The sequence below is a fragment of the Corvus hawaiiensis genome, chromosome 10, assembly GCF_020740725.1.
Source record: "Corvus hawaiiensis isolate bCorHaw1 chromosome 10, bCorHaw1.pri.cur, whole genome shotgun sequence".
Taxonomy (NCBI): domain Eukaryota; kingdom Metazoa; phylum Chordata; class Aves; order Passeriformes; family Corvidae; genus Corvus; species Corvus hawaiiensis.
The window spans coordinates 21,695,928-21,721,636 of NC_063222.1; the positions used below are offsets into that span (position 1 = coordinate 21,695,928).

Below are 25,709 nucleotides of genomic sequence, written 5' to 3' on the forward strand. Positions count from 1 at the left end.
TCATGTTCAATGTGCCATCAACCAGCACCCCCAGGTCCCTTTCTGCAGCTGCTGTCCAGCCTCTCATTCCCCAGTCCATACGCACAACCAGGATTGCCCCGTTCCAGGTGCAGAATCTGGCACTTGCCCTTGATAAACTTCATACACTTGGTGATTGCCCATCTCTCTAATCTGTGGAGGTCTCTCTGCACACATCGTACTAAAGCTTAATTTTTGAAGTGTATAATTTTCGTGCTATCTGAAACCCTGTTTTACATTATTTTCCAACAGTTGTCTGAACAATTCATCTCTTTTCTTGCCATAAATTCTAATGTTGTTCATGGTTTGTGCAATTCCTATGCAACCAGTCTTTGCTGCTAACAGGTATTAACAGTGCAGTACCCACAAAGCAGGGTATCAGTTCTTGTTTTCTTTGCTGTCAGTTCAGTTCAAAGCGTGTTGCTTTATTGTGTGGAAGATCCAGTCCATTTTTGTTGTCCAGCCACCATGGTGAGCATCATTCATTTGCTTCATGAAGTACTCAAGAGCCTCCTGCTCAGTTTTGTCCAATGCAAGGGTCTTTCGAATGTATGCAATATCATCAAAGGACTGCAGTTCTGGCATTCCTGAGCCAAGCATCATGGAGAAAAGATTGATGAAGAGATTGGCATGCTGCCGAATTGCTAGGTAAGCCTTATAACACATCTCCTGAAACCTGGAAGAGACCAGGGGGAAAAAGCTCAGTGTATTTCTCTACTGGATGCATATTACTGCTTCACTTCCAGAACAGTTTTACAGGTAACCAGACACTAAAAAAGTGGACAGTCTTAGTCTAGTAAGAACACCATAATGTTGCTGAGAAGATGCACTCATTTCCCTACTTAGTTTATCTTCATTGGTGTAAGAATTAGTAGTGGTCAGACTAACACAACGTCCAAAGACAGGCTTTCTGGTCTTAAATCCCTTTTGCAGTTCATGCAACTGTTCAACACAAATTTATGTCAGTTCACAGAGCCATTTTTGTCACTGCTACTGACATTTCAGATTTCAAAAGATATTTCCTGATACATTGCTAAAATCAGTGCTTTACTGGTTATTAGAGTTGCCTTTCTCCTGTAGTTTTATGAGGGCAGCAGCTGTTGCCCCTTAGATACTCTGAAGAATGTTATTGAAAACATGGGCATTTGCAATATCACACTGGATAAGAAATACCCAGGTTAAGGGAAAAAATGCAAAAAAGCTTCACTGCAGCATTCAGACAGACATTATAATTCAAAATCTGTCTTCTCTTGCCGTCAACATAATGAAATTAAGATTAAAATTGAAACCTCTCAATGACTGGATTGCTGGAAAGAGATATTAAGAATAACTACAGCAAGAGATTTATTTCTTTACTGTTATTATTTTAAAGTTCTTTCTCAGCAGGTTCTGGCCACTGTCACAAACTACACAGGACAGCTGAAGAGCTGATATCAGAGCAGCCATAGGAGAGAAAAGTATGGCTGAATGACCAGCATGCTCTGACGCACACAACATTTAAGAATTCTCAGTAGCTGCAGTTTTGCTGTCTCAAGAGGATTTTAAGTGTTAAGTCAAAGAAATTTTAGATGTTTGAAAAATTACCATCTCTATTCACATGTATGCTGACCCTGCAAATCTCAAGCGAGATTTCATGGACCAAAGGTCATGTAAGTGCTAAGATTCCCCACTGATTTACAAGTGCATGGCTGATCTTCAACTGAAGAACTAGAACATAGCCACTGCAAGCCACTTAAAATACTACTTTTCAGTTGAAAGGTCTAATTATTAAAGGTCACCAGTAGTAAAGTTCATTTTAGGTACAAAACACTCTGGAGATTAAATGCTTAAAAGAAAGCTCACCTTTCAAACTCCCTTGTTTTGGTACATTCTTGGGCTCCTTTACTAATCACTATTAAGAAGTCTTGTGTTAAGACAAATGGCACACGCTCTCTTTTGTAACCAAATTTTTTCTTCTTGTGATCAAGGAAGTGCCCAAAGTCAATGTGAAACAGCTTGGAAAGACAGAAAGGTATTTTAAGATTAATAACTCCTTGTTTAAATGAAGTCACAGTAAAATTGATCATTTATAGTTCCGATAGATTTTTTTTCCTCCAAAACAAACTTATACCAAAGCGAGGATGACCTTAGGGTATGGTTTCAGAAAAACATCTCTTACTTGTCCATCATCTTTGACCATGATGTTACTGTTGTGGCGATCACCAATGCCCAGGATAAAGGTGGCAACACAGTAGCCAGCACAAGAACGTGTAAACAGGTCAATAGCTGCATCATACCTATTCAAACAAAAAAGGAGACACTTTCCTCAGATATTCTAATGACACAGAAGTGCAAGTTTTTCTTTTGCAAAAAAGCTACCAGGCAAACAAGGACAGGTAAAAAAGAAAACAAAACCAAAACCAGATGGACATAATTATGGATATAATCTCCCACTTGATGAACTTTAGTTCTCTTCAAGTTTCCATCAAGAAGAACCACATGGACAAAAAAAACAAGGGACAGGAAATCTCACATGTCTCCTTTGTTCTTGTCCTTGAGCCACTGATGCAATGTATGGCTGTTGAACTGCAGTGCTCCTTTTAAGCCTCCTTTGCACTGAATCTGCATGATGGTGTGAGAGCTCCTCACGACCTCGATGAGCCCCACACAGTCACCGATGGACAAACAACCATAAGGCAGCATCCTGAAAGACAAAGGTTCATTGGTTTTTTTTTCTTCCTTTACAGAGAATGGTGGCAAGAGGTGGGAGAGGATGTGTTTTTGCAGGTTCCTGTATCTGGCTACCCTTTAAGACATGGGCAGCTGTAACTCTCCAAACCATTCTTGGACAAAGGCATAATTCTGCCTCTCATTACAGTACTGGAGACAAAACTGTGACCCATGAGAGACAGCATAGACCAACAGGTCCTTTTGTCTAGATTAGGAAATGAAAACTGGGGGTTTCTTGACAGTGCAGAGGCAGCTCCTTTGTCCCCACCTAAAAATGTACCACACAGCAATCACAAATTCAAAGGTGTAACCTGCCTAGGATCAGTTTTCCAGAAGCAGAACAGTTTATCCTGAATGCCCTGCAGAAGCTGCTGCACCCACAGACTGTCTGGAGGTGGAGAAGCTCATGCAGAATGGGCAATACCTACTATGTGGACTGAAGTGAAGATACCAACTACAAAGAGTCACTGCTCAGCAGGACTGAGGGTTTGGCACCTTGTTCAAAGCCAAACCTACAGACACACTCACTTGGCCAGAGTGTGGCTACTGCACCTTAGCTCTTGTATCCATTCCTGGTACGTAGCTCACTCAGACTCACTTGAATGAGACTTAAGTATTTTTCAAATATGATCTTATGTTTATAAAATTCAGTAGTTAACTAAAAAAATTAAATATTGCTCTAACATGCACAAAAACGTCTATTTATAGCATTTCATTTATTACCCTTGGGAAAACAGAAGCAATCTCTGGGAACAAACCAATGCCAAAACCATTAAGATCAGCGTTGCTTGGGAATGACCTCTAATGCTTACCGAAGATCGAGACCCTGATTTTGCCAGATGTTTTCCATAATTCGAATTATCTGAAGTGTCAGCATGTCCTGACGCAAGTCTGAAATAGTCAAATACATAAAGATTGCTAATTTCATAACACCAGAACCCTTAGTTAGACCTTACTTTACTTTTCCCCCCAAAACTGTGTCTAAATACATCTAAAGGTAATGAGGTTTGCATAGTTTAGTGCAGGTTTTGTTCCCTCAGCAGAAAAAAGCAGGTTTTAAATAGTAAAAATTAATACAAACTTGTGGTGGTGATTTTAAAAACAAATACTAAAACCAGGACAATGGAATCACAGCTTACACATGTGTAATATCTTGAAGGTATTTTCAAGTAAAAAGAACAAATATTAAATAGTATCATGTTCCACCTTGGCAGACTGAGCATCTTAGAACATACAAAATTTGCACTTGACTGAGATAAATACTTATTTGTCTATGCTTAATTTTTCTGGAAAAGAAAATGGCTTTGCTCAGCTGATTTTTTTTTTTTTAATTTATGTACTTTATATGCTTATAAAAAACACTAAGTAAAAGGTCAGGAAAATAAACAGGTATGTAGCTTTTGAATTACACTTATCTTTCCTTACCATCTCCATTTTTAAATATTATCTCGTTGTTCTGAAATAACAATTCAGACATAATATCTGGGTTTTCCCAGTTCAACCACAGCGGCCTCTTTGCTGATGACATTATTCTGCACTCCTCAAGCCTAAAAGAGATAAGATTTCTATGAAATAGGCATAACTTGATTCTTATACCATGTTTCTCTAATACTGCTAAGTTCCCCCAGTTTTGGTCAAACTCTGAACTAGCACCAAATTAAAAATGCAAAGTTAGCTGACAATCCACCATTTTTTCAGACTCAAACTTAAATTAGCAAGTGGTATGTTAACTATTTGCTAAGACCAACAGAAGAGTTGTGTTTAAGGGAATATTGTAAATATTCCTTTGGCAGTATGAGCTCCTGACAACTGGGAAAAGGACTGCAGTTCCTGGCACCTTAAAGGAACAGCCAAAGGTTATGTTGCCCCCTGATTTGTTAAATCATTAGATTGAAATGATGTATTCTTTATGGATTACTCTGCTACAAATTCTATTCGGTGAACTTTGAAGATACTAACATTTAGTAAGTTAACACTCAACCTCAACAGTGTTATTGTTACCATTACTAAACATTTACTTAAGTATCTAGACAAACTTCAAAACTGGATACAATACCGAAGGTTTCCCAGTTGATGTGCAGGATTAAGAGGAGAGATAAAACCTTGCAAGGCATCCATAAAATCTGGCCGTCTCATTTGTTCAACAAGAAACTTCATCTGTACCTGATAAATACACACATTCAGGTCTTGAGAACACTATTTACATGTAAAGGAAGGTATCAGATTTTAGCTTTGGTTTTCAAGCATGGTTTTGCACAGTTCTAATGTAAGTAACTTTGCTCAGCTACATATTACACAAATTGAAATCTTTAGTTGTACTGCCTTGAGAGCTGGACAATGGCATTGCACAGAAAACACTGCAGCTCCTAGGACAACACACCACCTACTGAAATCAGCATTAACACTTTCCTAGTTAATCAAATAGAACAGTTCTAAGTAATTCCTGTGACTCAACAGCAACAGTTTTGATTTAAGGACAGCTCTTGATACCTTCTGGGTCTCATCCTTCTTTTCCTGCTTGAGAATATCTGTGAGGTTAATCAGCTTCTCCATAGCCTCCACCTGCCTGCTCAGATGTTTCAGGTACATTCCACACGCTCGGCAGTAGGACTCCAGAAGCAAACCAAACCTCTGACTGACAGTTTTGTTGTGCATTTCAGACCTACACAGGGAGAAAGAACAGTTACAGCTTAGAGACAAGACCACTTAGAGGTGCCAAAAATGAAGCTATACTTGTGACATCTTCATACAGTCCTAAAATACATCCCCTCAAACAATCCCCTCCCTTATCCTTGATGACACCAAGGCAAGTAGAAAACTGAGAGCACAACAAAGATGCTTTGCTTCTATTTCTGTGTCTGATTATACCAGCTTAGAACAGAATTTTTAGGTGACCTCTAGCTACAACCCAAAATGTTGTACACTGAGCTATCAAGTTCTATAACAAGCCTTTAATAAGAAAGTAAAAATTAAGTTTTTACTAGTCTTTTTCAAAGCTTTACCTTAATTGGGTGGCTTTCTTTAGGCCTCATATGTTTGTAAACCTGATGGGGAATTAGGCGGCTAACAATACGGGAGCCCTTCAGCAATCTCAGACAATCCTGTTTTTAGAATAATCATCATAAAATGAAGTACAAGTCTTAGTACTATTAAGTAGCTTTTGAAACTGCCAGGCATGATTTCTATCACCAAACCATGTATTCAAACTCTTAACCAATATAACCCAATCTTTATTTTAAGTGGTAATATTTTTCTAAAGAAGGACATTTAGTATGTCAAACCTTTAGAACAACTAATTGTTTACAGCTCATAGGAAGCCCACCACCCCTTAACATGATATTAAGCTTACTTTAAATGCCAAAAGAAGAAGTGTCCTATCCTTTGATTGGTCAGTGCCTTCTTGAGTAAAAATCTCACAAGCTGATTATCTAAATATTGCTCATATTTCAGAACCTAGTTAAGGATAAAGAGAAAATTTTAAAAAATCAGATGCAGTTATTATTTCTATGAACAATATACAGACTAAAGGCAGTCAAATAAAAAGCCATCTATGTTTTACAATTTTTTTTTCTGAAATTACTGATCTTGGTATTAATACTTGCATGTGTTAGGCTTTGAACAATATATGCCAACTGTGTACTGGCTGCCTCTATTTCAGGAACTTACCATCTGATGCTTGCTTTACTGTTACCAAATATTTTAGCCTCAATTTGCTCAAAATTTTGAGAAGATGCTTCTGCTCATCCTTTCCCATATGTTAGGACAGCTGAAATAGCTGCCTGTTCCAGTTGGTAGAACAGTTTTGCATCTCTGCAGAATCCTGGCATTTAGTACCAACAAGCAAAACCACAGCATTACAGAAAAATTAACATTTCATCTCCTCCTAAATAATCCGCAAAGCAAACATTCTTTTGATGACCTCTTTTTCACAATACCTTAACTTTTGCTGTATTTTAAACCTCTGTGAACACTGAATACACACAAGACAACAAACATGCCAAAATACGTTCTGTACCTGTACCAGCTGGATTAGATACTGAGACAGTTTGTCATCTGTCAAGGACTTCTCCAGACACCGAACTGCAAAAGCTCGCACCATTGGGTCTGGGTAATTGCAGTCCAGGAGCTCCATGGCTTGCTCTGGCTTGATTGAGGGCCAGTCCTTTACCAAACAGTACATCTGTGGGCAAGAAGTCCAAGCAGGTTACACCTTTGCACTGGTTAGGAAGAAGCTGTAACACACAGCCATTAGAAGGTATTGTCAGACACAAACTACATCTGAGTAGAAGCTGTTTACTTGCTGGTCCTCTCAATCAACAATCTGGTATTAGTTGCCAGTTGACTTTGTTGTTTTATCCACTCTAAAAAGAATGAAAATAAAACTTCACATTTAACTGTAATTGACAAATTGGCAACGTAAAAGGGATTTAAGTAATGCCAGCATTTAAATCTTAAGACCCAGACTGAGCTAAAGAACAAGAACTATGGACCAGAGACACCTGTCAATCATAGTGGCAACTCCAAGTACTCAATCAATGTATCATGCACACATAACATGTTTTTAACTTCCAGAAGTTTTCTTTAAAATAGTGTATTTTAAAGGTTCTTCAAAACTTAAAACTTCTTCAGTGCTTTGTATTACCTGGGCCACTTCATCTCTGGAATTCCACTTGACAGACAAAAGTAATTTGGGTAGAATTTCTGGAGTATTCACACAATAGTGTCTGCAAAAGAGGAGAAAGTTGCATGTTCAAAACATCACTTTTGCTTTGATAACCATCCGCCACATCCCCACAGCCTTGCACCTTTTACTTCTTTTGTCAGGAAGGTGCTGTCAGGATCCATCCATCCAGGTAAAACTGCAGTAATAAGGAAAATGGGAACTCATTCAACAACTTACTTTTCTCCACAGGATTATAACCAAACCACACAACGTAAAATGCTTTACAAGCCTTGTCCAAAACACCAATTCCACAACACGGAAGAAGTGGGAGCAAAACCCATGACAAATTTGGAGTGAATGGGGTGAAGTTTGATTACTCCAAGAAGGGTTTCTCTGTGGTTTGGTTTTTGATTTGCAGTACCTGTGTCTCCAGAGGAAGTCCTTCTCTTGCTCAGTGATTTCAGACAAAGGGTCTCGGGTACATATGGCTCGCAGTTGCTCCTTGTCACTCTCTGTTAATTCACTATCCCGAGCTATTCTGTTACTCTGCAGAGACAGTGGCACATTAGCCCTCCACACAACTCCTTCTGTTGCCAAACCACACACATGAAATATGGTATTTTAACAGCACAGCAACCACTACAGCCTATGACACGCAATACTATCTTCTTGTATCCACTTGTTGTAACTGAGAGCTTAAAATTTAGAAAGAGAGATGAAAGACTAGGCCTTTGATCTCTACAACTGCTTTTAGTCACTACTGGGACAAGAAGTAGTACATTTCAAATAAATCAGCTGTGTGGAGAAATAGCAGCAGTTGACATCTGATGAACGACACAATGTGAAACTGGTCATTTCTGACCCTAGCATGAGATTGCTGAGAGCTGCAGCAAAGAGTGAGAAAAATTCAGAACTGAAAAAGCAGAACATGGGGGATGAAAATAGGTAAATAAGGGGTAGAATGCTGTAGGAAAGCCTGAGTAACAGGAAGACCGGAAGATATTAAATCACAATTAGTGTAAGACATTCCCCAAAGAGCACAGAAAACAGAACTGCTACAAGGAAAAATTAATTTTGTTTAAGACTTCATTTACTAAAGGCAGTTTAGAACAATGGCAGAGGTATTGAAACTACTTCTACTCAATTTTTCACAGCTCATGTGCCAAGGTCATTTTTGTTCCTACACTTTCCATGTCTTAGTTTGCTTAATATGTTTTTCACAAAGCAACATATGAAAAGACGCAGTTTCTGAGGCTTTCCATACAGAATCAATTGCACTGCAAAAAAAGAGAAATCTTAATCACCTTGTATTACTGACTTTAGTCTAAAATACAACTGCAATTAGCAGTTAAGATGAAGCTATCTCAAATATTCTAAAGGAGTTGAACAGCATTTGTATACTGAATTCCTATTTTCACATCTGTATGATACCTACTACTACAAAAAAGTAAGACCACTCTTCTCAAATTTCAAAATGTTTCAACTGTAGAAGTACAGTATTTGCTCTCTTGTTCTCTCTTTCCCTGGGCAATTTCTACTGAGCACATGAAATAAGACAATAAGCAAAAATGAACTGAGCTTTGTCTGCCAGTTTTGTTGACAGAAAAAAAGGCTGAAGAAAACAACAATCAGAAATATCCAGGTAGGTGATCAAGGCACCCTTTAAAATGTGGAGTATTTCTAAGAATATGCACAACTATAGAAACAGTTACCAGGTTTTACCACATGATATGATATCTACTTCAAAGTCCTCTGTTTTACATTACCTCTAATTACATAGATTATGGGTTCTCATGATGGATTCACTACTACATGGGACAAGAATGTTCTGACCTTCAAGCTCACATCTGCCATTGAGGTATGAATCAACCACCTCACAGGATTTTTAGTGCCTTTCCCTGTTGGCAGTGTGATAGTGTGATCTCTTCTAAAGCACATGGACTCCACATCAAAGTGAGGGGAAATTATTCAGAACTGCTCTCTGTGTGGCACAGAAAAATTTTTTTAGCACATTCTTAAATATTTGGGTACTGGATACAGTGCAAGTAGCAAAGCCAGAGTCATTCTGTAAGGAAATAATTGGATAAATTATTTTCTATTCACCCTCCTCCTGACATATGGTCAAATAGTTCATATGGAACAAGTGATTAGTTGTAGACATTCATCTTGAATATGAAAGAGTCATCCTAAATAGTAAGTGAAAGTCAAAGAAGTAAAAAAAATACACCCGTACAGAAAGAAAGATTATAGTTTAAATCAAGCCCAGAGGGAAAATGCATTTATCCTGTGGTCAATACCAAAAACTTGGAATTCTATGGATTGTGGGATAATAAATTAGATTTAATATTTGTAAATTTTTTCATATTTGAGATGTTTATGGACCTATAAATTATGTCTTATGTACTGATTGATTTCAAATGCGGTGTTATGCTTTTTGAGATTAATAACAAGTTATGCTCTTTGTATCATAACAAAAACATTATATCAAAACTGAATCTCTGTGACTGCTTTGCTGATTTTGACCTTTTCAAACAAGGAATTTTCAACTCTTTCAGACATGGGAAATGATACACAGCAAGCTGGTATCCAATTTTTGAATTAATAAAAACACATTGCCTTTTAACTCCCTAGATACAGCTATTATTACAAACAGCTATAAATATGTGTGGTACCTGAACATAGAAAATTTGGCTTCAGACCTGAACATACCCCACAGTCACAGACAAAGGGGACAAATACAGTAGTAAGAGAAAACTAGTGATGTTCAAACTGAGCACACATGTAATGAACTATGATTTACAAAAGGGTAAGTAAAAAGAGGATTTTGGCAGATAACAAGGCAGGGCTGAAAGAAAAGCAGCATGAACAACGAGAGAGTGAGACCAAAGCAGTGATATATAGTTTGTTTCCCTGCCAACATCATCACTGATGTAAACAAGCTTTTCCATATTTAACTACTGACCTTATTCTAAAAAAAAGACAAGATAATAATTTGAGACCTTATTCTACCTCTGCTTTTTTATTAAATTGTAAAGATCACTACGTTGTCAGTGAAGTGAGTTTATCCTCCTCACCATTTTTTATTTTTGCCAGATGGAACAAAACAATGAGCTGAGCATACAGAAGCCCAGGTAAGAGGCTGGGGAATGCTATTTACCAAGAAGACAGCTGTCCTTAAGCATTTATTAAGAGCCTTGCTCAGTCCCAACATAAACAGCAGAAATGCTACTCTATGGTGGACTTCCTGCTGAGTGCCAAATCGAATGCCCACAAGCCATTGTTCAGGACACACTGGCACAGGACTGCTATAAATAACCCCAGAACTCCCAAACTGGAAGCTCACTGCCACCTACGCGCTCTCCGGCACAGCGAAACTCCCACCACAAGGCTTTTCTTCACACAGACCACGGAGCTCTCTTGGGCAACCCAAGGCTTTGAACCAGCCTCCAGAAGAAAATGTAAAACACACCAACCAATTTCACAGCCTTGGCTTTAAATACAGAGCGTTCTTAGCTTTACTGCTTTTCTGTTTTTACTTCTTTAGATCATCCAAACAAGTGCTTTGAAGAAAGCTCCAAGCTTCACCAAAAAGCCAGTTGTAATGCACAAGTTCTGTTTGTGGAAAAAGGGAGATAAAGGACTACACCCATGTGTATGTCCACCAATTCCCTTAAAATTCCCGGTACTTGTGGTCATAACTAGCCCATAAAACAGTCAGGAAAGCGTTCTAAGCAGCTTTGGGTTACACAAGAAAGCCTACCCATAAGCATGAAACTGCAACAAAGAAAAACAGTATCATTGAAGAATTACAGGTTTTGAAAAGTTAAACTAAGTAGGTTAACACCCGAATTAGTGATATAAAATGTCAAAAACACAGTAAAACAGTTTCTCTTTGGAATGTTTTGGTTGGTCAGTGAAGTATTAGATCATTTCTTCACTGGTAATATAAAGAAAGCAGAATGAATATATTGCCCATTTTACTAAACACACAACAAAACACTGATTTCTTGATTTTACATTAAATGAGGATGTAAAAAAATAAGTTTTGCTACTGACATACTGAGTAAAATAAAGCAATAAATAACACTTTCATATTTGAATAGCTAATCCTGGAGGGGGAGTTTGCCTTACCTGCCCTGCATAGCTGTAGTTGAATCCCAGCTCCCGTGAAATTGTCCAATTTGCATGTTCTTCAATAACTGTCATATCTGGGAACTTTATAGGGTTGCTAAACCAATCAAATTCCAGCTCTAAGCATGGAGTTTCCTAGGTAAAGGGAATTCAAATTACTTTTTCTGCTGAATGATAGCAACCAGAATACAGTATATTTTAAAAATGCACTCTTAAGGGGGAAGCTGGCATGCAAATACCTTATTTGGATTTGATCCAGTAACACCAATAGGATTCAACAAATCCTCCAGCCCATGAGGTACTGCCCAAAGATTCAAAGCCATTTTCCCAGATACAAGAGTGTCTGTGTAATCGAACATGTTTATATTTCCCCAAGCCAATGGACAGTGCTCCTTAAAGAGATTAAAACATGATTTTTTTCAGTGTCATCTATGGATTACTGAAGAGCAAGTCAGGAGAAACAGCACTTTCACCCCAGATCAAGTTACATTCCCAGATTAGCAGAAAGCAGGTTGTGGAAGTTGTACCATATTTTTCTATGAATGGCTGTCATGGCAGTCCTTTTACAAAATAATACCAAAAGAACTGTAAACACATGTACACATCTTCTTCACACCAGGGTAAGTCAAGAGGACAGAAGAAGTTTTTTTGACAAAGAGATTTTTTTTACCAAGGCCTGCAGTGACAGAACAAGGGCCAACAGTTTTAAACTTAAAGACAATATTTTTAGATTGCACAAAAGAATTGGATTTTTTATGATAAGGGTAGTCAGGCACTGGCACAAGATACCCAGAGAAGCTGTGGCTGCCCCATCCCTGGTTCAAGGCCAGGTTGGATGGGGCTTGGAGCAACCTAGGCTAGCAGAAGGGAGGTGGAACTGGATGATCTTTAAAGATCCCTTCTAACCCAAATCATTCTGTGAGGTTCATAAACCTGCTCATAGACAAACCCCCTATGTATTACCTGTGACACACACTCAAACCCAGAATGCAATGATGCTCTTCTGGCTAAAATTAAATGTTGCATGTAGATTCTTAAAAATTACTGTTTGAGATCTTGCATCAAATGCTAAAGGAATACAGATTTTCTTTACTTGAAAATTCAACTCTAAAAGTAAAAACCCTGCCCTTTAAAAATAAACAGGTTAGTAACATGGGTTTAGAAAATTAATTTTAAAAGCACTTCCACCTCAAAACACTAACATTGGTCTTCGTGTCTGGCAATGCAGCATGGACATGATTTACAGTGCTGAACTGATAAGCTTTTTTCTGTGTTGTTTAATTTCCAAACAAAAAAAAACCCACAAGAGAAAAACCCCTATTTTAATCAAACATTGCATTAAGACTCATTGCCAGGACAGCATTTACCAAATATCTTCCCAAACTTGATTTAAGTAGCTTTGGCTCATTAGTGTAATAAATCCATGAGGTGTTTTACCTCCTTAGCACCCTTCCTGCCTTTAACAGAGCAGATGGAAAGGCAGAGCCGAGCAGCACGTGGGAGATCAGGAATGTACATGTCATACAACAGCCATTCATTCCACCTGAAAGATTCAAAAGGCAGAATTAAACCAGGTTAAAGGAGAGCACGGAGCCAACATCATTCACTCAACCAAAAGGCATTTGTTATATTCCTAAACTGTGTATTTGCTTACAGAACACACTTTTTTAGTGAAAAAGGGTTTCCATACATGCATTTGACCACATTCACTGCTTTTGGGAATGGAAACTTCCCCAACAGCCTTCTAGCCCCAACACTGTTTCAAAAGTCATGTTAGGTTCAATTCCTGCAACCTGAAGATAATGGATTTGCATATCTGCTACGCTGATGTAAGGTTTAGCTTGTGAAACACTTTTCCCTTCAGGGGAAAAAAGCAACTGGGAAAAAGAGCTTTCAAAACCAAACTAAACTTGAACTGTTGGAACATAAAAAGATAACCGCAAGATGGGGACAGAACGTGGAAACCCAAAGCAATATTCCTAAGTCAAATATTTTTCTATTTACTGTAGTAATAATAGCACAGATTGGTTCTACAGGGATACTTCAATTTTGTTTTCATGAACTTATCTAAGTAGAATTTAGCTCTCAGCTGGTAGAACTGTGCTTTTGAAGAGGAACTTCTGAATCCAGTTTCTTCCCCTAAGCGGATTGTCGTACAGAATTTTCTCAGTTGAAAGAGGCAGCAGCTTCCAAGGACAGCATTAATTATTCAGTGTAGCTACTGAAAGCAATTTTACAAAGAAATAACTGTGAAAGCCCTTCTCTAAGAATAAGGAAATTGGCAGATAAACTTTTATTCACTTTTCTTATGCGTTCATTTCATATAATACAGATCTGTGTGATTATATCCATGATTTCAAGGCATAACCTTCACCACCTTTCCAATATTTTCTCTCTAAAATAGTTTAAACTATCAGTTCAAGTACAGCTGTATTCAGGGCAACTCAGAAGGAGAGCCTATTTTTCACCAACTATGTATATTATTAGTCCTTTAATTATAAAACCTAATCATATTAATAGAAAACATACAGATAAAAAAATGAATTTCAAAAATTATTGACATATAAAAGACATGAAGTCAGAAAATTCAAGCAAAGAATTACTTCTGCATACATCCCTTGCATCTATCTTAGCAGGTGCTGAAATTTCATACCTCTTCATTAGTTAAAGTCATGAGAACAGGTGGATAAAAGATGTCCCCAATGTTTTTATATGCTCATATAAAACTTCCTTTTGCACTTATAGGTTCAAGTCATTTATTTTTCCAGGTAATATTGATGGTTTGTCAAAAATCCTGAAAATAATCAGTCCAGATCTGGCAGTCATTTCCATGCTAGCAGGTGAGACCCTCTCTCCAGATTCAGTGGTTCTCCTTTAGAAGGAACCCCACCAAAACCAATCTGCAGGTTCCAGGACATCACACTGCCTCATGCTGGAAGTGAAATCTGGACCTGCAACTGGAACAACTGCTGTTGGTCCACAGACAAAACCAGAGTTCACCTGCCTAGAGCTCTGCTGATTTCCCAGTATTCATGTGTGAATGATAAGTTATATTTATATATATATGAATTATATTTGTGTTTCAGTAATGTAAATGCACGTGTAGAACAGATCTGTTCAGTAAAGAAATGCTACTATTATGTGCAAGACAAAATGCTTGTGTTTGAATTAAATTAATGCTATTTATATATATAGGGTTATGTAATATATTTTTACAAAACTTAAGGTAAAGGATTCCCAGCAAGGAGCTCTACCTGAGTAATGGCTAATTTGAGCTTTTGCTCCTTCAGTGCTATAATTTATGATGCCCTGAAAGTCAGGTTCTCTACAGTCACTCAGGTATTCATCTTACCTGGGATTAGAACAAGGTACCCTCTGAGTATTCACATTGTCACACAAAGGTTCCCCTCCATGGTAGATACCTGTTCTAACATAGATCTGAAAACAACATCCATATTAGTCTTTGAAATGTTACTATAAACACATTTTTTCATTGCAATCAACACATACCATGATTACAACATATTATCCTTTCAGTTTCAGCAAGCGAGAAACAAAAACGAAACTGAAAACCTAACGGCCCCACCACTCCCCAGCCCAAATTAATTCATGCCTTGTCAGGTGTGAAGCACAGTTTATAAGCATATCCTTCCAGAAAAAATGCTTTTGTCTTTCTCCTCATTAACTGCAAAACTAGTTCTTAAAAAATAACAGTAACAAACTTGAAATGAACACTATGAAAACCCCCTGTAATTTAGTCTCAATTCTTCCCGTGCCAAGGTATTGTGAAAGAATTTCTGAGGAAAGAGAGCCAGGGTTGTAGGTGTCTTCAATGGGATTGAACCCTACACCTGCCTCTTGTCCCCTATCACCCCACCACCTTTATTTTAATAAACAAAGACAGCACCCCCTCATCAAAAGCACTCTCAATTACTGTAATACATTCTTAAACATAACCACTTAGAAGACAGATAACAACATGGGTTTTCTTTTTCTATCCATTACATACTCTGCTGAAGTACAATGCAAACTGAGTCCTGCTCCTACCAGGCAGAGTATTTAGCTAATTACCACAACTCACACTTTTTAAGCAGTATACAAAAGTTTCCAGATGCTAAAACGTGGGTATGTTCTTTAGAAATAAACACTCCAATTTAAGTAAAGAGTGGTATCATTTTCTAACGTGTTAAATAACAATTCTTTTCCAATGTCAACACAGAACACTCAGGAGGGAAACCACGAGTTGCTGAAAAGCCATGTGTGATGCCATACCTTGTCTATGTCTCGAATGTTCACATTTACATAGGTGGCACAGAGGATCCTTATTCTGAGAGCACTGTTTATAGTCCAGAGGGATTTGGTTGTAGCTTCTCCATTCATGTAGGGCGTGGCTGTGGAGATGCGCCTGGAGTAGGATGGCATGGTGAAGGTGTCCAGGGGCAGCTGGGTGTACAGGCTCTCCTTTGCCATCAGCATCAGGTTGGGCATGCGGCCAAGCATGATACAGCTCCTTATGTACTGCAGGGAAAGACAACCAAGATGCTGTGTCTTTTCAAAGCCTACACTCTTGGGAATGTAAACCTAGAGATACTCAGGAAGATACAAAAGTGAAAGCATACTGAGAGAGTTTATTATGCATGCACACCCTGTACACTGATAACAGGTACAGCATCCAGCACACATTGCTGGGTAGGGTCACACAGCTGCACTTATGCAGATTTTGAGGAAGGCTGAACTGGAGAGAGAGAAGGGAGCTGACAAAAACACCAGCCAGGTTTCTTGTAGAGCTCCTTAGCCCCGGCACAGCGCAGCACAGGGAAGATAGATCTGAACTGTTCCTGGAAGCAATTGAGCTGTTTTGGAACAGCAAGGGCTGTACCAGCCTGCAGTGCAGCACAGGTGACTGATACTGCCAGTCCCAGGCAGGGAGCACAAGGTAAGCAGCACTCATGCTCATTTTCGGTTCAGTTGTGCTCACCACCTTACACCCAGCACTGATCCTGACACACTTCACCTGTCCATTCAGGTCTGAGTGCTGAGAGCATTTAGCCTGGCAACACTACCGCAAAATACAGTGTGTTAGGACAGGTCCAGCCCTGGAGTTAATGAGTAAGCTCTGCTGGGGCACAGCAAAGGCAGACCAGATGCTTCTGAAGAAACCACGCTAGATCAAATACATCTGCTGTTTGATCTTCAGATGACTCTGCAAAATTATTCATGTATGCCTGCACTTGTTCCCCAGCTCCCAGAGTATAGAGTTACTTTTCCCATTATTCAGGATCCCCCACCCCTCCTTCTCTCCTCCACTGCTCTGAAGATCAGATTGTCAACCATTTTAGCCAAAGGGATGGGAGCAGTTTATTACAACAATACATTCCTCCAAGAGGAAGCAGCAGCAGCCTGTCAGGAAGTCGACTGGGTAACATTGTCTGCTCCAGAGAGAGCTGCTCAGATGCTCTTCTGTCCCATCATGTTCTGCCTCACACTCCCAGCACTACCAAACCCAGGCAGTGAAGGACAGACAGACACAAGGAAGGCTCAGCAATGATTTCTGCAGTGCTGGAAGTCTACATTTTTTATCTTATTAAAGTAACGACAAAGGTGTAACAGGAAAACAGTTTTCTCTTTTACCACACCTTTAGGACAGGATTTACAGTAGCAATGGTTGTTTCATAATTTACAATCTAATCAAATTTCCTGTTTTATTACATCAGCACCATGCAAATGTAGTTCATCTCTTGCCATCAAAATCTAAGAGATTTCTGAAAGTACCTACCTCTGATTTAGCACTAACGTTAGAGGGAAACATTCAAAGAAGAAAAATGACACTAGTGATACAAATTCCAGTTCAAACCACCTTTTCTCCCCCCTCTCCCTTTTGAAGCACATGGATTAGCCAATTTGTTTAAAGGTGCAGACACTGTCACTTCCAGTGTTTTGGATTAATTCAATGAAAAAGCCAGACTTAATACTGATCATTTTTCTCCCCCACAAATTTAGATTATTTTAGTGTAGTTCAAAAGAAATCCTTTATGTTACTCACCTTATACTGGCTCAGTGGACATTTTTCTAGCAAGTATTCATCACAGCCACAGACTTTTAAAATATATTTGCCCTGGTACTCCAAGACACAAAGTTTCAGTTGTTCAGAAGATAGCAACATACTTCGAGTTTTCTTCCTGATTGCTTCAGCAATAACTTGCTCAGGCACACAGTCATGATTGATTTTTAGGGTGTATTTCTGCTTATCATTGTTTGGTGAGACTATTACCCAGATCACCACTATAATTTGGCCTGGAATACATGTAAAATAATGTTAGGCTTGTCCTTTCCAATACAGTTTCCAAACAAAAAGCACAAACCCAAAATAACCCCCAAACCAAACAACTCCCATGCCTCCCCAACACAAAGATTCATTTTTAGTATTAAAGGAAGATGCAAACAAGATTCATAGCCCAAACTGAGAGAGGGTTTATAACTTCTGCACAGAACTAGATGCATTAAGTTTATTTTTGACTCTAGTGTAAACTCAAACTTTTAGCCCTGAGGTTAAGAATATTTTCAGTAACTGAAGACTACTGATGATTTGGCCTTCAAGGAAACAGCAGTAACTCTTTCATACTTGAGGGCTGCAAGGTAACTCAGTGATTCAGCATCATTTAATTCCAGATATCTGAATGCCATAGAAAACTGCAAAGCCAACAAGCTGTTCCCACCCACTAAAAAAGTCACCTCTATTTACCAAGTTATATTTCAAGATTCAGTTAGAATAGCACAATTTTACATATCCTTTTGAATGTACAGTCCATCGAGAAAATTATTCTGAAGAATTTAAGGTGTAAGATAGTGATTTGCCTAAGTCAACAGCTGTACTCTTTGATTTCAAACACTGAAAATATGTTTCTGCTGTAAATATTGCCCTTACCTTTGTCTAGTTTGTTGTATATGTGTTTGGGGAGTTCAGCTGAGGACTCTACATTTGGAGGATAGACATATAGTGCTCTGCTGTGCGGTGCATTGGCATCTCGCAGATCCACGGCTTCTTTACAGACATTAAGAATGTTTCTTCTGAAGTCTTGTACTTCTGGATCCTTGACCATGTCAAACTCACAGACAGGCATGCCAATAGCAAAACCTACAGCATTGGAGCAGATGAGGAAATAATCATAACTAACAAGTAGAGCTAAAGATTTCTTCAATCAGTCACATAAAAAGCCGACTTTAAGCAAAACACAGCCTAAAATATTTGCTGGCTTCTACTTTGTGGTGGTTTAGCAAACCGCGTCAAACCCCAACATACTCGTACACATAATTGTTTTATATCATTCAAGAACTACACAGTTCTGAAGTTAAGTGCACCAAGCAGACACAGGAAAGGTTAGAAAACAGGTGTACATTCTCTGAAGATCCTGGAAGCCTTAAATCACCACTCTCACAGTCAACATTCCTCCTGGAGGAAAGGGACCAGGACTAAACTTCCTTTGAAGTCAGCACAGAGTTTCCTAAGGGGACCAGAGAAGCTGTGAAATCTGATTTTTTTCTCAAACCCTGCCAGAATTATTGGTAGCTATTAGGACCATAATCAGCTTTGCTTACAACTGAATGACAGCTATTAATTTTTTTTTAATGACCTGCATTATTTAAGAACTGCAGCAAGCACTCCAAGAGACACTGAACTTAAGCTCTTTGACACAGATTCATATAACAGTGCATTTCTTTCAGGTCCTCAGTCTCAGATGTAATTCCCTTTACTTTAATGAGATTACTTGAATAAATCATCATTTATGCATGAGTGTTCAAATGGAAACTTTCTATTGTCGTGTTGCATGGTTACCTAACCACTGCTCTCTCCTAGTCCTGAACACGTTGAGCTTTACAAAACAAAAGTAATTTACTTATGATGCATTCGTCACAATTAAATCATTTAACAATTAGTAGTACATCAGAACAAGTATTTCCAGTTGACAAGTCTCTGCCACTGCAGTTCACATTTGTTAGCAATGAAACAGGAGTGGTATGTTTGTACTGCCTCAATTTAATACTTCACCAAGATGTTGGAAAAAATGCCAGATTCCCTGTGCTTCCTCAATGGATCATGGAAAATGATAAGCTACTCCAGAGATAATTCAAAACATCACAATTTGTCTCCCCTCCACATCTCCAACCTCAGGTGTTTTTTTTCCTCCTCTCCCTATGCTCTTTTGTCAGAAGGGGGAAGGGGACAGCTGAAAAAAACCTCATTTCTGAAATTTGACTTTCTAAGCAAGTTAGAGCAGTATTAAAATGTGTGTCCACAAATATAATTTAAAATTTGTAGTTAAATATAGAATTTACAATTCTATAAACTTCAAAATAAATTAAAACTGACTTCCCAAACAATAGAACAGGTGTTGCTCTGTACTAATATGAAATCCTGCTAATAAGAGATGAGCAAAAAGATACCCTCTAACCCACAGGCAACTACAAATACATTTCACAAAGGCAAGGTGAATGAAACAGACCAGAAAAAAGAAGTTTAACTCACTGTTTATAAATATTGGCTTTACTATGATCAGCACCTTTGGACATTTGATGCAACAACTGGCAGTTATGAAACATGGCAGATACAGGTGACAAACACGACCCATTTCAATTCTTTATATTTGAGGAGGATAATCAGTTTTAAAAAAAATATATAATCTCACCTATTTCTCTATTAAGAATCTTTTCTTCTCTGTTACCTACTGGTTCAATAACTTTTAGGAAAGGCTGAAACAGTCGCAGGTCACAAAGTCTCCGTGTTTCATCAAAAAACTCTTCTCTTTCTGCTTCTTGTGTGACACTTACAAAAATGTAAGAAGATTCATCTTGAAGGAGCTGATAGAGAGGGTACTTCCTTGCTTCTTTAAAGAGTTCATGTTTAATAGTCAGTAAGGTGGCCTCACGGAGGCATTCTAGAGTCACTATCATTCCATTTGGGAGAAGACACTCCACCAGGATCCTGGGGGGCATCAAGTGGATGCCCCATAGTTCACCAGATGACGGCCGCGGAGGCATTTTTAAGTCTTGGGATAACTTTGTACTTCAAGCTTTTCGAGCAGTGATTCGTGCGTGTGAACCTGAGTAAAAATCAGAAATTTAAATGTCAAAATTTAAAATACAAACATCACCAGGAATTCCAGATAAAATGGTTCAAACGCCACTTATAATTGTAGATGAATATTCATAGCTATATTTTACATTCATAAAAAAGACTTGATAAAACTAAGCCTGAGAACTCGTATTTGAATCTAAATATCTACTCAAAACAGTTAATAGAATCACACTAATTTGGAAAAAATGCCAGTATACATATAGTCTAAAAGCAGAGGGGTTTTTTTATCTGAACTTTATAACTCTTGAGTAGAACCCTTCAATAGCAGGGGTATGAAAATATCTAATACTCAAATTATTACAGAAATTTTTAACCAAATCTCAAGCCAAGTTCTCCACAGTTTTAATGATGATACAAACCATCAGCTCTTTTATGTTTAGCTAAACCAATGCTTCCAAAATGTATTTGTTTTTTCTCATCTCAAACCTCTAAAATATTCAAACAACACTTACATAATAGTTATAAATGTTTACTAAAACCTCTAAACTTGATTTTAAGAATCCATTTACACGCAAGACTTGGCCGTAGCTGTTTCAGATCAGTGTAAGCTATTTACATCAAAAACAAACCCTTTTTTCCATGAATGGGACAGAAGAATTGAGCCCCACTAACACTTTGCAGTTGGGCTCGTTTTATTTAGTGCCAATGCCCTGTTCCAGTTCCCTTTGGCAGCTGCATGAATGTCTCTGCCAAGCCAAAGGAAAGGAGGGGAACACGTGTGACCTCCTATCTGTGCTGCTCATGCCATCTTAGAGCAGAGGAAATGAGTATGACAAAGAGAGAAAATGAGAATGAGACAGAGTATGAGAAAACCAGAATCTGGACAGAGCAGAGATGTTTTTTAGCCCAGTGGGAGAGGGGAGACGCCACAAAAGAGAGCAGAACTACATGGCAGGCACACAGTGATACTTCACCAATAAACATTCCTAATCCCTACCTATTTTTAATTTCCTTAACCAGAGGCAATATTTGTGTATTTGCAAAAGAAATCCGGTTTGTTCAGAATGTTTTCACATACAAACTGTTGGCATCCTGTGACAAGACTGAAGAACACTTCAAGTTAGAAAATATTTGGTCTTCTTATGATGCCTTTTCCTGGTCTTAAAATTAAGAGCCAGACATGGTTAATGGAAAAAGGGGGTTTTACCACGGTGTTTAATAAGGATCCATATGGTGCATGGCATCATTTTACTGGAAGTCTGATACTTTCACCCAGTATCCTGGATTCTTTTTGTAATGAAACAAAGTTGTTCATCTGTGCATTCATTGCTCTTAATTTTGAAGAGATCCATCACAGAACCACAGAACGTTAAGGGTTGGAAGGGACCTTAAAGACCATCTCATTCCAACTCCCCTGCCACAGGCAGGGACACCCTCCACTATCCCAGGTTGTTCCAAGCCCTGCCCAGCCTGGCCTTGGACACTTCAAGGAAGGGGCAGCCACAGCTTCTCTGGGCAGCTTGTGCCAGGGCCTCACCTTCCGCACAGTCAAGAATTTCTTCCTCATATCTGCCTACCCTAAACTTACCCTCATTCTGTTTGTACCCATTACTCCTTGTCCTATCACTACAGTCACAAGCCCTCTTAGGACTGCCCCTGTATGTCAGTTTTCCTGACAACAGAAAGGAAAGGAAACCCACAAACCAACAGCTTCACATCTCTTCCGTTGGATCAACTTTCTGAAAGCTCTCACTGTGGAAAAGCAATGGATGCTATGCTTGCCCTTTGCTCAACAAATTTTAAAAATATGTACTTATATAAAAATATATTTCTGTATATATTAACTAAATTATGTATATATAAAATTAATATACAACATTTTATATATAAGTAAAAAAATAAAGTGATCCTCCCTCATGCACTAGCATTTCTTTTCTAAAAGGTTTTCTTCCAAGTACATCCAGTACCTGCTTTTGCCACACTTCAGTTCTTACAAAGAAACATTAGAATGAAAATGATGTTTTCCCAAATCTACTGCTTCCTAAGCAACTCTGAGTAGCAATAGGGTTGTCTTTTTTAATCCCTCCTTTGTAGTTGTAGTTTGGGTTTTTAAAAATATCCACGAAAGTACTGAAGTGCCACTGCAGATTTAGAAAAATGCTTTTCCACTAACACGTCATGCATATTTAGAAACGCTCTGCAACTGACTTCTTTTAAGAAAGAGCCTAAAGAAGCTGTTTCATTTCCCTCATCATTGTAATAGCCTCAGCAAGCGGATGCTGAAATGGAAAGTTCTCAGCACACACAGTGTATTTACAGAGACAAACTTGGGAAGCTTACCAATTACAAAACATTACCAGTGAACCCAAATAACACCATTTAGAATAACTTGGAGGGTTCCAAACCACCGTTAACTGTCCTCAGCTCACAGATAAAAAGAAATACACTAATTATATGGCATCTTTTTGATCAGGCAAAGCATGAACGAGGCTCTCTCCATATCACTGAATCACATGCCTATTTACATTTCTTAACTGCAAACACAGGCAGAAGCACATCACTGTTACAGCACAAACCAGCACAAAGCCCCCAAACAAACAAGAATATGCAGTTATATCAGCTTCCTGTCCACACACACACAATGATAGTATAGATGGACCACAACCAAATTAAATATTCACAACACAGACTGAGTTTATACCAGCAGTGTTTTAATTTCAGTTCCACCATCCTGCTGAGGCTCCTCTGAACTGTGAGAGCCCATTTTTGCCCTGCCCAAGGCATGTGTTCTCACTCCTCACCCTGCTGGCACTGGGGCTCCCTGAGCCAGCTGGTTACGGGTCAGATGGATGAAAGAGGCAGAGAACAACTCACTTTCCCTTTCTTGTGCTGCCTTCTGTTGCTTTAGCTCCTTCCTGAGATCCCCATGGAGTCAGCCCTGGGGGCTGCCTGACTGCAGCAGTGCCGGGCAAGAGCAGCTGCAAGGACGGTGCCTCGTTCCACTGGAAGCTTTCCTCCCTCCCCACCAGCAACTGCCAACACAGAAACAGAGGCAGGAGTGGGGGACATACATACATCAAAAATGTAAATCTTTTTAGCCAAGCATCTCTTCAAAATAAACATCAACCTTGGCTTTCTTAAAGAATTCAAACATTAAATGACGACTCAATCTCTTCTTTAAAATCTTGCAAACAGTCCAATGTGACATCCCAAAATCTACAATTTTTAGACCAACTGCACCAAGACAGCAGGTTTTGTTTTAAACTGGGATACAGGCATGTGCTGGAACGGTGCATGCAGTCTCTCTGTGTGCACATTCATTTCACTTGCACATGTAAGCACGCCTCCAGGGTTTGGATTTGGAAAGCAAGAATGTAAACAGAAACAGTTTTGAAGTATAGCTGGCAGCTTGTGTTTCTGTGTACACTTTCAAATCTGGAAGGTTGCCTGGAATAAATAGAATCAATTATGTTCTTCGACAGTAAAAGGACTGTAATTTTAAGGGAATTCTAGAGACATGTTATTTAAATGAAACTAAGGGGATATGCAAACACTTCAAATGGACACACCTGCAATCCCTGACCTTTCTAAAGCACCTTAAACATTTTTCCCTGCCAAAAGCTTTGGGACACCTGGACTAGTGCAAAACAATCTCTGGTTTTGAGACTCCATTCCAAAAGAATAAACATACATGAGGGAAGACAGCAAGAAGATAAACAACATACTTTCCATAATACAGATTTCTACTTGCTCCCAGATACCATATGAATTCTAATTTATGTAACCTATTTTCTTGTAGGATAGAAATTAGCTATCATCTGACATAGCTGATATAGTCCCTTATTAAGAATATGAGATTCCAAGTTTAGAAAATTTGGTTTCAGTAAGCTATGACAGTTTTATCGCCTCACAGATGAAGACACACTCTGCATGCCAGGGGGGCAATCTAAGGGAAAAAAATATTATTGTTCACTTTAGCAGACTTATAGTTAAGCCTGTCTGTCATCAGCACGAGCACCTACAGTTACTCTTCAGCCTCTGCAAGGAAGTTCTTCCATCACTAAAGTACCAACTAGCAAGAAACGGAGCAAGCATACAAGGAAGCAAGAAGTGCACTGTGCTGGAATACTGCATTGAAGTATAAAGTATGGGATGCTTATACAAAGAGGTACACACATCCCAGTGACTGAGAACTGAATAATCTGCACTGCTATACACATCAGCCAGCGTTTCAAAACCCATTCAAAAGGACAGACTAAACACTCGATACAATTTTATCAGCCCACATTTGAAATTGAATGAGTCATTCAGTAAACTGCTACACTTTAATTGAAGTCCATTAGTTTTTCCAATCACAAGACAAACTCCATTACACTGTTTTTATAGACAGGATGTAGCAATGTTTTATAATAATTTGTGGCATCTTTGGTATCAGAGAGCTGCTCATTAAGATTTGTGACTGGATTGATTTCTTTTCCAGGTACAAGTTTCCTCTAGACTACTAGCACTGCCTTCTATTCATTAAATAATCCAACTGTTTATGATTTTGATTTACTGTGCACTCACATGTAGGTTAAATGATTCTCCTGATTCTCTATCACACTGGCAGAAGTATCCATTACAGGTATGACCCCTTTTATAAAGTACTGTGGAATCCCCAAAACAGAAGCTGTGAATTTCTACAAATAAATGAGTTCCTGGAACAAGAACAACACTTTTCAAAATGGAAGAGACATTTCAACCTTTCTAAATGCCAAAATGTTTTACTCTCACCATCAGACAAATCAGGCACTCTAAAACATGAAGAGAACTGGGCAGAGTAGTCTGTCTAATTTTGCTGCTGTCCAAACCTGCTGTGTGGTGACAGTAAGACAGCTCCAGACTAGATATGTTCAGTACTGTCCTTTTGTTCTTCCTGTTTGCCAAGCTGGCACTCTTCCAGAATCCAGGAAGACAAGTACAAAGATGTCTGAAACTGTCCTCCATGAAAAAATTATTATACACAGATTTAATTGGTAAAAATACTGCTTTGTTCAGAATAGAAAACAGCAGACTGTTGCACTGCAGTTGTGTCTTATTTCATATGTATTGCTTTCGTTCTTATTTCCCAGAAAA

General features: G+C 38.6%; 1 protein-coding gene across 4 annotated transcripts in view; it reads right to left on the bottom strand.

Moving 5' to 3' along the window:
- The window catches only part of PIK3CA (phosphatidylinositol-4,5-bisphosphate 3-kinase catalytic subunit alpha), a 37,235-nt gene continuing 11,526 nt past the window's right edge, over positions 1–25,709 (bottom strand). For 3 of the 4 annotated variants that reach the window (XM_048314043.1, XM_048314040.1, XM_048314041.1), the window contains exons 2-21: positions 20,206–20,619; positions 18,447–18,656; positions 17,565–17,815; positions 15,794–16,039; positions 14,874–14,959; positions 12,959–13,064; positions 11,761–11,913; positions 11,522–11,656; positions 7,812–7,936; positions 7,370–7,451; positions 6,743–6,907; positions 6,077–6,180; positions 5,218–5,389; positions 4,784–4,890; positions 4,153–4,274; positions 3,540–3,618; positions 2,531–2,701; positions 2,177–2,294; positions 1,861–2,012; positions 1–694 (exon numbers count right to left, since the gene is read on the bottom strand). In XM_048314043.1, coding sequence (XP_048170000.1) covers positions 424–694; positions 1,861–2,012; positions 2,177–2,294; positions 2,531–2,701; positions 3,540–3,618; positions 4,153–4,274; positions 4,784–4,890; positions 5,218–5,389; positions 6,077–6,180; positions 6,743–6,907; positions 7,370–7,451; positions 7,812–7,936; positions 11,522–11,656; positions 11,761–11,913; positions 12,959–13,064; positions 14,874–14,959; positions 15,794–16,039; positions 17,565–17,815; positions 18,447–18,656; positions 20,206–20,557 — 3,207 coding nt within the window. In that variant the 5' untranslated portion in view covers positions 20,558–20,619 and the 3' untranslated portion in view covers positions 1–423. Of the gene's footprint in view, positions 695–1,860; positions 2,013–2,176; positions 2,295–2,530; positions 2,702–3,539; positions 3,619–4,152; positions 4,275–4,783; positions 4,891–5,217; positions 5,390–6,076; positions 6,181–6,742; positions 6,908–7,369; positions 7,452–7,811; positions 7,937–11,521; positions 11,657–11,760; positions 11,914–12,958; positions 13,065–14,873; positions 14,960–15,793; positions 16,040–17,564; positions 17,816–18,446; positions 18,657–20,205; positions 20,620–23,468; positions 23,608–25,709 lie in introns of those variants that run through there. The other variant, XM_048314042.1, reaches the window with a different exon arrangement.